At 42.1% G+C, this 15,962-nt stretch overlaps 1 protein-coding gene across 8 annotated transcripts in view; it reads left to right on the top strand.

Annotated features, from left to right (window-relative positions):
• Nucleotides 1–15,962, top strand: part of YAP1 (Yes1 associated transcriptional regulator) — an 80,857-nt gene that overhangs the window by 1,647 nt on the left and 63,248 nt on the right. For all 8 annotated transcript variants that reach the window (XM_083499742.1, XM_083499740.1, XM_083499743.1 and 5 more), the window contains exon 2: nucleotides 8,234–8,478. In XM_083499742.1, the coding sequence (XP_083355868.1) occupies nucleotides 8,234–8,478 (245 nt within the window). The remainder of the gene's footprint in view (nucleotides 1–8,233; nucleotides 8,479–15,962) is intronic.

Below are 15,962 nucleotides of genomic sequence, written 5' to 3'. Positions count from 1 at the left end.
AGATGGATGAAAAAAGGCAGGCCTTTGCCCCAAGGAGCTTGCAGTCTAAATGCTGCCAGAGGATGACACAACAGGGTAAATAAAGGGAGGAAAGGAAAACCAGAGTTAAGGATGTCAGGAGAAGAATCATGGGCAGATGCAGTTACATACTGCTTTTCAGGTAAAAACAAGTGTAGCCTTGCCTCCTCTCATGGCTGATGACAGCCTTTACACACACTTTTCTTGTATTTCTTGTGTGGGGGGGAGGGGTTATTCAGAACTGAACACTTGCATGATGTTTACCTGGATTTTTGCCATGTGTACACATTAGGAAGCTGCCATATATTGCTAAATAGATGGGTGCAGGTATGTATTAATTTATTAGATTTGTATCTTGCTTTTTTAAAAATAAACTCACCAGGCAACGTACAAGGTACATGGGTCCACCCAACAGATACAGAACAATAATTTGTAAAGCATATACAGCAAAAAATAAATAAATGAAAGTAGCAAGTAGACAAAAGTACATTAAACACAGTAAGTGGTCTTACAACTACAGTCATCGTCCCCAGTAAAACCTTAAAACTACACTACAGCCACAGTAAACTAGCACCACATATTTCACAATCTCATTACCATAAAGCCACAGCAAACAAATAGGTTTTCAGGGCCTGCTTAAGAAGGTTTGAAGAGGCGGCGCTTCTGTAGCAAAATGAACATTTGTATGCTTCCCATGTGCAACTGTATATACAGGTGTTTGCTTTTCCTACTTGAGTGTACAAAAATGCTGTGGGTGAGGCATCCCTGAGCCTTGAGGAAAAGGGTTTCCAGGTCAGAGGGTGTGACTTCCAGGCAGCTTGATCCTGTGTATCTGACACTTAAAGACGTAAATACCCGCCTATGACTACTCTGCTAGTTGGGAAGTTGCCTACACACACCCAGAGTTTGTGTGTGTATTCTTTCAGAACAATAATAAAACTCAGTTACTGATTTTTATTTTTATTTACATGAAAGCACTTCATAGTTTTCTGTTTCCTTACAGTTGTCTGAGGTATTCAACACCCGTTCCTAGTTTTTCAGGAAAGGGGAGAAGAATTTGTCTCATAATTATGCTAGAAGCCTGTGGCTTCTTGTAGGGATTTACAGTGGTACCTCAAGTTACAAACACTTCGGATTACAGACTCCGCTAACCCAGAAGTAGTACCTTGGGTTAAGAACTTTGCTTCAGGATGAGAACAGAAATCACACAGTGGCAGCGGGAGGCCCCATTAGCTGAAGTGGAACCTCAGGTTAAGAATGGTTTCAGGTTAAGAACGGACCTCTGGAACAAATTAAGTTCGTAACCAGAGGTACCGCTGTATTACTTTGTTACACTCCAAGGAACTCAAGATGGCATACAGTGGTGCCTTGCAAGACGAAAATAATCCGTTCTGTGATTCTCTTCGTCTAGCGGTTTTTTCATCTTGCGAAGCAAGCCCATTGATGGATTAGCGCTATTAGCGGCTTTTAGCGGCTTATTGGCTGATCGGATCAGCTGATAAGCGGCTTAGCGGCTTAGAAAAAGGGGGGGTAAGGAAAAAACCCCCGCAGGAACTCGCAAGACATTGTCGTCTTGCGAAGCAAGCCCATAGGAAATTCGTTTTGCGAAGCACCTCCAAAACGGAAAACTCTTTCGTCTAGCGAGTTTTCCGTCTTGCGAGGCATTCGTCTTGCGGGGCACCACTGTACATGGTTTTCTACCCAACCACAATATTTTCCTTGCATCAACCTTGTGAAGTAGTTAGGCCGAAAGAGAGTGATTACAGTTTGCACATAATTGCGAAGGCACGGTTTGTTCAGCATCAGTGTAGCATCGTGAGTGTCTGGCTGGCCAAACAAACCATGGTTGTTGGGTTCAGACATGGGTTAAAACAAGCCATGGTTTTTAAGCCAACCACAGCTTCGTTCGCTGGTAGAAATCAAATGATGGTTAACCTGCTGAACATGCACATTCAAAGAACCATGGATTAATATTAAGCAGGGACCAAGCCAGTAACTTGACCAAGTTTGGGCAGTGAGAGTGTCATTTCCATGTGGGGGTTTGACCCTGAATTTCCCCAGTTTTAGTTTGACACTTTTATGAGGGGAGGAGGAAAGATAGGGTAGAATCTTGCTTTCTCCCCTGCACTGCTGCTTTCTTTTTGGGATCCTAAACTTCAGTCCCTTTCTTGGGCTTCTGCAGCGCAAGATGCAACTTTCATCTCCTTCCTCTTGAATCTGTGCTTGGCCTTGGTGCTTATATAGGTGGATATTGTTCCCTTTCCTTTTTTTTTTTTTTTTTTTTTATAAAATTTTTATTGGGTTTTCACATTTTAATAGACATACAAACATAAAAACACAACAAAACACGTATAATTTCATAAGCTTACTTTCATTCCCTTCTTGCCTTGACTTCCCCACACCCCCCTTTCCACCTTCCAATTTCCTTAATTGTCTCAGCAAATTATTTTCTCCCGTCTCTTAAATATTATTCTTGTCTTTTCTTAAAGTTTATTACTTTTTCTTGGCCCAATTTTACTTATTTAACTTTAAACATTAAATACTTTCTCTAGAGTCGGCCTAAATTCTCTCCCATAAATTCCCTCCTTGAAATGTTAAGCCAAAAATCCTATATTTCCATTCTAAATCTCAGATTATCACTACTCTACTCTCCCCTCCCCCCTTCCCCGGTATCCGTCCCTTCCCAAACCGATGTCCTTAAAGAAAAAAAAACCATTTTAGCCCGGATTTCTCACATCCGAGGCCCTTAAGCCCCAGTTAGTCTCTCTCCACCAGTTTTGTTGGCAGTCCATTTTGTTGGCCTTCTCTTCTCGAGGGGGTTCTGCCATCCACCCCTCCCCTCTTTCCGAATCAACCAGGGGCAGTTTCTGGCCAGGATCAATCAGTCTCCCATACTCCAACTTGAAGAAGAAGTCCCAATCGTAAATGTCTGTTTTTTTATAATCCAAAATTCGAGTTATTCCAGGGGCTTCTTCCTTTATCTTTCTCTCCTTCTGCAGATTTGTAATCCACTGGTCATCTTCTTTATTTCCCTTGTTTCCAAAGGTTGCAGGCTCTTGGTTGGTTTTTTCCTCTTGCATTTCCTCTCCTCTCTCTTCTTCTTTTTCCCCCAGCTCCAAGATTATCTTTTCTTCTGCAGCTGCAGAGTTTTTTTCCATCCACTTTGTGTCGTCAACAGAGTTGTTTAATTCAAAATTGAAGGTCATCAATTGTTCACTCATGAGAGTACTGTGCTCTTGTAGGATTCCCACAAGACAAAACATTCTTTCTATCTCCGCCCATACTTTCCCTTCTGCAGCCATTGCAATGTCTTTAGTTCCCTCCAGGGGGGTTTCCATCAGTTCTTTTCCACCAATCCGTTACTTTGTTGTTCACAGTCACCTTGTTTCCAATCAGTTCACTTTTAATGTATCACTTTTAATCCAAAAAGATATTATTAACACAGTTCCAATCTTTAGTCTCCCGTTTGACAGCTCTTTTGACAGCTGTCAAACTCCTTGTTCTTTTTCCCGGGCTCACACACAGGGCACTTCCCGGGTCTAGGGGGGGGGGGGGTCAACCAAAAAAACAGACCTCTGAAATTCCTCTCTCTTCCTCTCCAGCGCAAATACTTCTTAATCCAATTTATGAAAGTTATCTATTTGAACACCAGCGTCTTTTCCGACCTAGTGGTCTCTCTTTGCTTTGAGTCTTTTAGTGGGGGGGGGGGTGTGGACTTCCTTTTTAACACGTCCCCCCGATCGTACTTAAATTCAAAGATAAAATCTTTTAGTGCCGAAATTTCCTTCTACTCACGGGTTACATTTCCAGTCCAATTTCAGGAAGAAAGATAGCGCTCTTCGGTCCTGGCTCGCGGCTTCGCTCCGCCGAGGTAGCGATGGACTCTCAGCACCACGCCACTCCCCAGTCCACTCCGCAGCCTTTAAAAAGGCTCTTCGCGGGTCGGGGAGGGCGCTTAAGGTGCCCACCGAGTCACCAAGTCCTCAGGCATCCGCGCCTGAGGTTTTAAGGGTCCCCGTGTCGCCGGCACGGCAAGACCCGTCCTCAACGGAGCCGACTCCCTCCAGAGCTCGGAGGGAGTCCGCCATTACCCGTTCGCGCTATCCCGCGGATATTGTTCCCTTTCCTCCACAGTTCTTCTGAGCTTGTGGTGGTGGAGTGCAGTTGTTAATGATCCTAAATTTTCAAGTAGACAGTGTCGGATTTAGGAGAATGATGTTCAGTGGTTTGGCAGTGCTTAAACTTCCTTCTCTTCATCCCTTGCTTTAGGAGATGGAAGATAATTTCCTTTCTAGAAGAACTCGGAAACCTCTTTTTACCCTCTGAAGTCCTTTTGGGGGTGGCCCCCTTCCTCTCCACAGCACTTCCCAGCATATAATTATCCTCTTTATCCCACCTCCATTCCTCTTCCAGAGTTCTTCATTATGAGGAAATCTTCACTTTTGCCTATTACAGACCTGCTTCTGCAGTAGTAGAAATGCCCCTTCACACTCCTCCATTTTGTCTTTGCTTGTGAAGAAGTGTTGACCTGCCTTCCGATTTTATACTCTCATAAATCCCTGGATGGAGCTGTTCAGGCCAGCTTCCCTCTTCTTCACCTCTAATCTGTTTTTTTGTTTGCTTGTTTTCCTGGCCACTTGTTTGTGAATGGGGGAGGTGGGAGTGATGGCAGCAGTTCTCTCCTATCCCTTCCTTTGAGCTACCTTTAATCCTTATCCCAATAGGGAGGAACTATTCCATAGGGGTAAGGCAACCTAAGGCCCGTGGGCTGGATTTGGCCCAATCGCCTTCTCAATCCTGCCCACAGACGGTCTGGGAATCAGCGTGTTTTTACATAAGTAGAATGTGTCCTTTTATTTAAAATGCATCTCTGGGTTATTTCTGGGGCATAGGAATTCGTTCACCCCCCCCCCATATAGTCCAGCCCACCACATGGTCCGAGCGACGGTGGACCGGCCCACGGCTGAAAAAGGTTGCTGACCCCTGCTCTAAGGCCTTCTAAGATGCTTGCGGCACTCCGTTTCCCCCCTATTCCTTAACTTAAGGGAATTTGTAGGGGAGGGGGCTTTAACTCCCCTGTCTTGCCCACTTGCATATTGCATTCCCTGCACTTTGTCTATTTACTGTTACATTTATAGCACACATTTTCTCCATGGAATTCAATGTTGTGCAGATGATTCTTTCCTCCTCATTTCCCCCCTTTCCTCTGTGAAGTAAGTTGGGTTAAGAGACAAGTAACTGGCCAAAGGTTACCCCGTGAACTTCATGGCTGAGGGAACCCTGGTCTTCCGGGTCCTAATTGACTTCCCTAATCACCACACCACACTTATCCCCATTCCCTCTTCCCAGGATTGTGGAAAGTCTGTCATTTCTCTCTGAGCTAGGAGGAGGAGTTGGAGCTATGGAGGCCTTGAATTTTGTGTTTTCTAGATAAGGCAACCCCCCATATCATTCCAAGGCCTCTTTTCGCCACACCAATATTTTTAGCTATCGCCTAAGCAGAGTTCTTGCCTTTGCTGCAAGAAGGCGGCATAAAGCCTCTGAAATGATATTGGAACTTAATCACTCAGAAAAGCAAATGGACATTGATCTCGTAATTGCTATTGACTAGTGTACTGAGGGGGGAGTTGTGTGAGTGTCCAAAAACTTCAAAATGTAGAGCTGTGCCAGTTTTGTGCCTTAAGAGCGTTAGATTGCAGCATATTCCTATGACATTAGCATGAACCTTCCTAATGTCAGGGCTTGGATGTATTGCCATTGTACTGTTGACACTTTGATGTCTGTAATGTGGAGAGTTTGCTGTCTTGAAGCTTGAATCCAGGTGTTGAGGCCATAGTCTTGCAGACCATAAACATTTTCAGAGAAAAGCTGTCTGAAAAGATGTTGGGTTCTGAATAAGTTTAGCCTATGGATAATTATTTAAATATTAGAACAGACAAGATGGAAATTAATAATTTGGCAATTTAGTGGGTTCTCTGTGTGGGGGTTTTTTTTTTTTTGAGGGGGAGGGGAGTTGGAATTGGTTCTTTTTCTTAAAGATTTTTTATATGAGAAGTATATTTTGAGTCTTCATCATAAGCTATTGTCATCTATTCAGCCAGCAGAAGTGACTATTTTGCAACTGCTTCTGATATTCCTGTGACCAAATATGTCAGCTTTTCCATTATTAAGCCTCTCTTAAAAAGGGGCTTGGCTTTGTGTGTGGCTTTAAAAAAAAAGTCTGCTTGAACCTTGGCATACAGCTCTTACCCAAACATTAATTCACTTGACAGATATTAAATGGAAAAAAGCCTAGACTTGAAGTTGTAGAGTTGCAAGTAGAGATGATTGCTTTGCTGCCTTTGAACTTTAACGTAGTACAGGCTTATCACATACTTTCCATGTAGGTCCAATATCTCAAACTCCCCTGACAATTGCAGAAGAAAAGTTATTAGCTATGTACCGAAACCATCTTTAGCTTCAAGTACGAGAGTGGTTTTTATCATGGTTTACTTATTTGCAAACTGGCATTAATCTGAGTTTGAGCTGCCTCCCATATGGAGATAGCTGTATAGTGTAATCCATGTGTGCTGCTTGAATACAAAAGGCTAAAATACTTGCCTAAACAGTTTCACATTGAACTGCGTACTTAATTCCATGCCTTGGGCCTTAAAGCTCTGCAGACATACATATGCACCATAAAATGCATAAAAGCTATCTGTGTGTCTAGGTGTCTGTGGTTGTCAAAAGCTTCATGTCTATGTGTTCAGATCATGATGGACAGTAATTCAGCATATTAACACAAACAGAATTACTTAGGCTGATGGTAAAGGACTTCGAAGTTGCTGGGTGTGGGTTACAGTCTAAGGATGGGACCTAGGTTAATAAACTCTCGTGAGTTGTGCAAATTCAGGCTTCATAGCCTTCCTAAGGTGCAGAAGAGATTAGGGAATCTGCAACATCAGCCTCTGTGATGCAGTAGGAAACTTCGGAATTGATCAGGCCTGTCTGAAATACTAGAAGCCTGGCCCAAACTAATCATCCATATTTTCTACCTGTTCTACTCCAGTCTCCAGTTTCGCAAGCTGCAGCCAATGTCCTAAATAATAGAATCATAGATTTCTGGAGTTGAAAGGGACCGCAAGTGTCATCTTGTCCAGTCCGCCTGCAATGCAAAGTTCCTTGAGAACACGCAATGACCACTGAACACCATTCTGGGCAATATCCAGCTTAGTCACGCTCAGTGTCAACCGATTGGAATTGATAGTTAATGAAGTGTGTTGATTTCAGTAGGTACGACTTCATTGGCTTGCCCTCTGTTGTTGTTTTTGTGTGTGTGTATCTTGGCAGTTTAAGAGACACCATTCTGTTCAACTTATAGTAGAATCCCATCACATTGCAGAAGGGATGTGAGGATTGTATCTCCAGCTGTATTCTAAAATGGCAGCATTGAGAAGTTCTGCCTCGGAGATACAGTAATAGGAGAAAAGTTAGCCTGGAGAAAAGCCCTGCCCTGCTTTAAATCATGCTTTCTCCCACCCCCCAACAAATCTTTTGTCATCTGGAACACATTTTAGCAAAACCAGACATGTATTACTGTTTGCAATGTGGACCTCATTTGTCCCATTTTGTAAGACCATTTAAACAGCTTTCACAGCTGTCTCTGAAGCCCTTGATAAAGATGTGGGACAGCAATGGAGGCGGGGGGGGGGGGCAGTGGTAGAGGACAGAGCAGACAGAAGCAAGAACTTGGTATTAGAAAGAGATAAGGGATACCTGAAAATTCTAAAAGATGTACATGTAAACAAAACCATTCAGTAGAAACGTTCTTATAAAGTAGGGATGAGAAGCCTGCGACTCTTCAGCTGATGGACTTTTGGGGGCTGATGGGAGTTATATTACACCAGTTGTTGCTGGACACCAAGTTCCTCACCTGGTTATAAAGCATTCTCCTCCACAAAAGATATTGGTCCAATTCCAATACTGCATCTGCAGTCACAGACTTAAAAAAGCAACCTGTGTATGAAATAATAAAATTCAGTTTTTGTCTCATGCCCATTTCAACATTAGCTTTGGTTATTACCCTACGTGTTGGAAGCCACACTGCCCTGTGCGTTCACCTGTCCTTGGAGCAGATTAACTGTTTATAGATGAAAAGTGGGGGTTCTTGAGCACGCTGCTGACATAATGGGTACCTGGCTACACCACAGACTTAAGGAATTGTTTAACTCTGCAGGCCAGCACAGATGCAGGGACAGCAGGAGCTCTGACACCTCAGCATGTCCGTGCCCACTCCTCTCCAGCATCGTTGCAGTTGGGAACCGTTTCTCCAGGGGGGCTTACCCCTTCCGGCATAGTTCCTGGAGCGGCACCTTCTTCTCAACATCTCCGCCAGTCATCCTTTGAAATCCCTGATGATGTGCCCCTACCACCGGGTTGGGAGATGGCAAAGACACCTTCTGGCCAGAGATATTTTTTGAAGTAAGTACAATTACCGGGAAAGGGGAGGTGGCGGCAGCGGCAAATCTTTGTGCTTAAAAAACAACAACTGGTAGAATTAATACCTTGTGTTTCATCTGAAGGCCATATCCTTGTTTGACAGTGTGGCGTCATGCTGAAAATTGTATTGTCAGTTTTAAAATGTGTGCTTTTAACTTTATGCAATTAAGCAATTTGCATATCACTAATAAACACATAGTATTTTAAGACTTTTGATAGTATATGGGAATGGTTGCAACTCTGTTATACATATTTCACAATGGAAAGGTTCCAGATTCTCTGTTAGAAAGGACTTTGGGGTTGCAGAGGTGAGAGATCTTGAAGAGTCACTGCAAGTTAATAGAGACAGTAACAGTGGGTTGATAAGGTAGTTTCATGCTTTCATATAGAACTAGGAACAGCAAAAGTGTGAGTTGGGGGGGGCAGGTTCTTCCCCCCCTTAAAACTCAGTATTTTTGCCACCACAACTTCTCTGGAATAATGAAGAGCACTTTTTTTTAAAGCTATGATTTTGTAGATATGTTTAACTATTTATGGGCCATAGGTCTGCCCATCCCTACTTTTTAAGTTCATATGCTCACTTGATTGTAGGCTGGCTTTGCACATTTTCTATACCTCTAGAATGTAGGACAGGATGGGACCTCATGGATGCCTGGTTCTGAAAGTTCCATTAAAGCAGGTCTTGTCATGCTCAACTAATCCATCCTGATCAGACCCTATCATTTGACATTACTAGTCCCATAAACATATTTATATAGAAATTTCTATCCCACTCATCTAATGCAGTTCATTCTTTTCACGATAAATCATGGTTTATTGTGACAGCCATACTGCTTTTAAAATGTCATGGTGGTTAAGAAAGTGAACTGTGAAGCACAAGAACCGGGCTAAATATCTTTCCTTAGCCTGTACTTGTCTGGTGACCTTCGGCAAGCCTTGGCTCACAATATGGAAATGAAACTGACTTGCTTTGCAGGGTGCTTGTGAGGCTTGCTGAGATAATGAATGTGAAGCTGTTGTGCAGTAAGCAATATAAAAACACCAGGTAGTTATTGGGGAAAATGACAGTGTTCAAGGGAGTAAAGAGTAAGTCGGTGCATGGATCTAGTGCGTGTTAATAACAGCCCTGTGTTTTAAGACCGTGTGGGCATTTTACAGCATCATCTCATCAGATTTTCCATTGCCTTTCCTTAAGAAAAATTAAGGATTGTAGTCGTTAATTCTTCTTGTTGGCCTCCTTAGACATCTGCCGTAAGGAAGTAAGGCGGCATATAGATTTTGAAGTATTTAAAATAAGATTGCATTGTTGGATCCATGGGGCAAGGCTGTAGCAGAAAAAGTTCCAGCTTGAATCCTTGGAATTCTGCAGTTAGGTCTGAGAGACAGTACTGCATAAAAACCCCAAGTAGCTTCCGGTTAGGGAAGATCATACTGAGTTAGATGGAGCAATGGTCTGATTTGGCTGGCTGGCTCTATCTATCTATCTATCTATCTATCTATATCATTACCTATAGCAAATGGTCTAAGTGTGGGGTGCACAAAAACATAATAAGTATAAGGTATAAGGAACCCTCTCAATTCATATTATTTTAGCAGTAATTATTTTCAACTCAAGTGCATTTTGGGAGCAATCCTATACACAAGATGCTTGTGTACAGCAAGCCAGTGAAAAGTACCAAATTCCATTCAGGAGTGGGGCTTCTGCTAAGCCTGGCAGAAGGTAAACAAGCCTTTAAAACGGTGTTTCAGTAACACCCCACTTTTTGCTGGGTTGCCAGGTCACGTCACCAGACTGAATGTGCTTAGGATTCGCTCTGAGTTTCCCCTCTCTGGTCCTGCCCCAACCACGGCCCCTTTCCAGGGCTTACCAGGCTGCCCGCATTGTGGGGAGACAAACCAATGTATCCCCCAGCTGAACTGAGGTTGGGGAAGCTAGAGTGGTGTAGCCTGGCTGCCTCCCAGTTCAGCCAGAAATCTACTGGATCCTAACCCCAAGCATCTAGCAGATCTTGCTATGGATTTTCTCCCTTAGGGTTGCAGTCTATGGGTTCTTTTCAGCCAAGTCCTACTCAGAGCAGACCTTTTTAAATTAACCAAACAAAGTTAGTCATATCTAACTTCAGTCAATTTACCCTGAATAGAAGTAGACCCTTTTAAACTAACCAAACTAAGTCATATATAACTTCAGTCAATTTACCCTGAGTAGAAGTAGTGTTGATTTCCACCCCGTTTATCTAATTCAGTTCAAGAATATGGGACTTGGAACCTGCATATTGCAGTAGACAGTTCAGCAAAATTCCTTTTTTAAAAATGAGCTGCTCTAAAAAGAGGAGAAAAACGAACGTAAGCCTTTGTGTAACTGGTTTTCCAACCTATGCAGATTTAGGTGAAAGCAGAGGAACAGTTTGATCATGGCCATTTTTTTTTTGACAGTTTTATTATTGCTACAGAAAAGTCTTCCTGCTCCTATGAGTGATCTCCTCCCTCTCTCACTGGTCTTTTCTTGGTATCTGTTTCAAAGGGTCAGGTTTCCATAAGGACAATAAAGAGCCTGAGACTGGAAAGTACACACAAGTCTGGCAAACTCATCTGCATGAGCAAGATCATTTGTTCTCAAGCAGACATCCAAAGTAAATGATTGAAAGAGCTGCTAGCTGTGAAGGATGTGTCTTGAAGGGGGGGGGGGGGAGAGTAGAAACAAACCAGGTTGTTAGGAAGGAAAATAAAGGCTGTGCTTTTTTTTGAACCTCTCCCTGCTGGGTCACATGCTGATCTGGGGAAATTTTAAACAGCTTAATAAATTGTTTTTCTTTCTGCTTTTCCTTGGGTGCTGCTGTGGTTTGGGAGAATCTGAGGACAGTTCTGAAAGTTCTCCTTAGGCCCGAAGAACAACAACATGGACACTCCTATATAGATTTTGTGTGTTGTGGAGATGTACCAGACCCGCTGTTCTGTGTAAAACGATTTCTTATTACTTTGTAACCTAGGTTACCTAAGTTTAAAGAATAACTTGTTTTGAAAGTTCTGTTTTTAGCAGAAATAAATGCATGAAGTCATCTTAAAGCTGTAGTATTTTTTTAAAAAACACAGCTGATAGAAATGCAACTGATAATATTCTCATTGTCTGCAACACAGAATATATAGAGAAAGAGAGAATGTGCACATGTGAGCACTTTAAAATTAATATTCGCTCACATTAAACTACAGCAGGTCATTTTAATTTGACAATCAGCCTCTCAATCACGCGAGTTAGAGGCTTTGCCTTTCTTTCTCCTCGTTCCTTCATACTGCCACCTCTTCCAAATTCTGACCATGAGATTGTCGCTGGTGCCAAATCAATTAGGATTGGTAGTGGAAGTCTGCACAAATTGGTGTTTAGCACAGGATAGTCCTTAATGTTAGAGAAAGTGACAGAGCTGTGTGTACAGCTTTTGCAGTTCTGTCCAGAAGCAGCACTATGGTACCTACATGTTGGCTCTCCCACGCTGGGTTGTATGCCCTCTTTACTGGAGAAAATGGCTCCTCTGACAAATCAAGCAGACAAATAATACGTTATATGGAGGTTCTTTTTATTTTGTGTTACTCCACTTGAAACCTAATTGTGGGCGCTCTTCACTGACGCTTGGCTTCCTGTTCTGACTTCAGGATTCACATTTGACCAAGAGCAGTTTAATATTGCGTTACTGCTGGAAGATCCAGCAATAGTTCATTGCTGCTCCCTGTGGACTGCTTGAAAAAAGCGTGCACAGTTCAGGAAGAAGTGTGTAGCTTTCCTACTGGAAAGAAGTGGTTGGGTAGAGGTGTGCTTTGAAAAAGCAGTATTGCCCAATGTAAGTCAGTATGGGATAGAAAAAGTACTATTTAGAAAAAGTACTGTTTCTTCTCAAGATTGGGAACACCTGCAGTGCATGGCTCTAGCCTTGGCTTTTGGTGAATATGTTAATCGGTACAGGTTCTGCATTAGTAGCTTTTTAAAAAGACCGTCAGAATTAATGAGACCTGATTGCTGGCTGGACAGAAGAAAGTTAAAATGGAAAATGGAAAGCAACTGTTTAAAAATAATCTCCAGTTTTTGGTACAATTTGGCCTAGCTGCTACTGCACCATATTAATCTACCTAACAGCCTGTTTCATTTGTTCTGGCAGAACAGACATTAATGCAGTTTGTGTGTTTGTAAATGCTGTTAAGTTATAAGTAAATGAACAGTTAGCATGGAGTATTGATTGTCTGCCAATGCAGTGTCATAACTGGTGATGATCATCTGTACTAGAGACAGGTAACACTTGGTATCCAGTTTTTAATTGTTGATACATGGTGGTTTTGGTCCTAGGGCATGATTTTGAAGATGTACAGTGGTGCCTCGCAAGACGAAATTAATTCATTCCGCGAGTTTTTTCGTCTAGCGAATTTTTCGTCTTGCGAAGCACGGTGTCGGAAAAGTTTTGGAAAAGCTTCAAAACCACCAAAAACCTCAAAAAAGGCTACCACACCGCGTTCTATGAGTTGCTCCTCGAAGTCAAGTCGCAACTGTATTAACGGTGTTAAGAAAAAGGAAACAAACTTGCAAGACATTTTCGTCTTGCGAAGCAAGCCCATAGGGAAATTCGTCTTGCGAAGCAGCTCAAAAACCGCAAAACCCTTTCATCTAGTGAGTTTTTTGTCTTGCGAGGCATTCGTCTTGCGGGGCACCACTGTACAAGACTTGCTGAAGATAAGCAAGTCTGAGACTGGTTAGTAGCTGGATAAGGGTATCCTGTCTTTGGTTCCATCTTGGAAGAAAAATGGGCTATAGATATTGTCACTTTGCATCTGAAATGAAATCCAGAAACAGCGGTGTAATTAACTATTTGTTTGCTTGTTTGTTTGCTCATGACAAACAGTGATGGCACATGAACGAACAGGCAGGTGACAGTACTTAATCATGTACAAAGTTAATTCTCTTGTTAGAAATAGCACCAGTTATCTTTCTAGCTGAAGCATCTTATGGTAAATCACAAAAGTAACTTTATGTTAAGAGATGGCATGCAAATGTTCTATACAGAAATATTTCCAGACAAGTTGAGAGAAAATGTTTGTAATCCCAGTAATATGGTTTAAAATGTGTTTAATGAAAGCAGACCTACTGATCCCAAAATATGGGTTAAAACATGTTTAATATAAACAAACCTATTAATAATGTGAAAAGTCTTAAAATTTTAATGCATGGCTCCCAATTAAACATGCTGTAACTTGTGGTTGGTTGTTCAGAGTAGACCCATTGTGGACTTTACTAATTTAGTCATTGATTTCAATGGGTCCAACCTGTGTCTGATGTGTTACGTATGTGTAAAACAACATGTTATTGTATTACTACTGAAAAAAGAATATTGTATCAGGTTCAGTGGGATTCTTTAAAGTTTTAAAAAAATACTTCTTATGTGACAACCTCTGTTAATACTACTGTATTCAGCCAGCTATTATGACGTTGATAGTGCTTTAAATGACTCTTGGAAATAGTTGTCAAGAGAATCTGAACCTTACAGTGTGAATTATAAGGTCTGGGGGAATAAAACTCTTTGAATTAATGAACACTGATTTAAAGCAATTATTTGATTTGAGACCACTAGATTCTCAGGGCTAATAACATCTCAATATGCATAGGATGCTACCCATTCAATACCGTTTTCATTTTTTATAAGAGCTTAGCACTACCCATTGGAAAGTTCCTTTTTGTACACTCCCAATGGAATGCCATGTTTGTTTATCATTTATTTTAATGGGGAGTGTGCAGGAGAGCTTTGCAGTAGATTGCGCCTCAAATTTAGACTAACCTGATAGATAATAGATTTATCTCACTTAGTTAGATAATTAGGATAATTAAAAAATGTTTCCATAGAAGAATGCTTTAGTTGAGATGACTCTCAGGGTCCCTTCCGACTCTACACTTCTATGATTCTGTTCTGTGATTCTATTTTTTTGTTCAGTTAGCTCTTAACTTGTATTACTCAAAACATCCGTCAACTCATTATTCATTCGTTATGAATTCTAAATATGAATTCCTTAATGTCATTCAGTTAATCCCACATTAGTCTAATACATTTATTAAATGATGAGAGAGAGAGAGTGAATCTTGCCATGACACTACTGGAGAGAAACAAAATACCTCCTGGCCATCGTTTTCAAATAGTGCCTGGATGCTTTGCTCTCAGCAGAGTAGCTGCACAGTATCTTTCCCCCTGTGGGTAGAAAAGTACGGTAGTTCAGAGAGATAAATTGTATTGTGTGAAAAGAATTTAGGGTAGCCCCTATTTCAGCTGTTTCTCTGCTCAAATTTCCCTGCTCCCCAAGGCATCTTTTGGTTTATTGTTTGCTATTTTTGCCTCCAGTATGCAGATGTGGCTTTTGTATTAGAGTTTCTCAAAGTTAAGGTAGGGCCAGAGGGCTGCTAGAAGAGGGTCAGATGTGTTTGTGTGACTTGACTGCACCAGGAAACAGTGCAAATTGGAAGACTGCATATTGTAGCCATTGTGTTGGCTGACCCTAGCGGGGAAGTGCCACATAGCAAGCTTCTCCACTTCCCTTAAGGGCCAGCCTTTTGGGGGGTATATCACCTGTTTGTGAAACTTCACCAGCTTCACCTTTCCTTTTTTTGGCATACAGTGGTACCTCGGGTTACATACGTTTCAGGTTACAGACTCTGCTAACCCAGAAATAGTACCTCGGGTTAAGAACTTTGCTTCAGGATGAGAACAGAAATCGTGCTCCGGCAGCGCAGCAGCAGCGGGAGGCCCCATTAGCTAAAGTGGTGCTTCAGGTTAAGAACAGTTTCAGGTTAAGTATGGACCTCTGGAACGAATTAAGTACTTAACCCGAGGTACCACTGTATTTGTTGCTGAGCAAATGCTGCAAGGTGTTAGTGTTTATTTCTGAGAGCTACTACTGGGTGTTGCAGTTACAACAGGAAGCTTCCTGTTCCTCCACGGTACTGCCTCACGTATTGTATCTTTTTCATCTTTCCAGTATGCTGATGTAGGTCAGTGTGTACACCCCATGGATGCCGAAGCTTTGAAAGTTTTAATTCAGACAGGATGGAGTTGTGGTCAAACAGGAAGAGCAAGGTGCTTGGCTGCTTTCTGTTGACTCCACAAACCCTTGCCTGCCTGAGGCAGCTCTTAGGCTTAAGGAGCCTTGGACAGTTTTGGCTTAGACTTGGTAGCGAACCTTCTTGAGAACTGCTTTTGTGGTCGCAACTACGGTTGAATTCAAAGTGAGAATGGCTAACCAAGGCTCACTATTTGGTAGTTAGGAGTGCACTCCATGAAATGTCCTGCTGAGCTCACATTCGTTTTGGTGGGGTTTGTACCTCTAGTGTCTGGGTGTTGGCAGAAGAGTGCTTGGAATGGGCCCGTGTACCATGCAAATGGCAAGCAGAACAGACATCTGTGTTGCTTTTGAAATGCTTCCTGTTGGCCAGCTGTAAGTTGACA

This window comes from Podarcis liolepis (genome assembly GCF_965112155.1).
Source record: "Podarcis liolepis genome assembly, chromosome: 4".
NCBI lineage: Eukaryota > Metazoa > Chordata > Lepidosauria > Squamata > Lacertidae > Podarcis > Podarcis liolepis.
The sequence above is the reverse complement of the archived record's forward strand: the minus strand, read 5'-3'. Positions and strand labels throughout refer to the sequence as shown.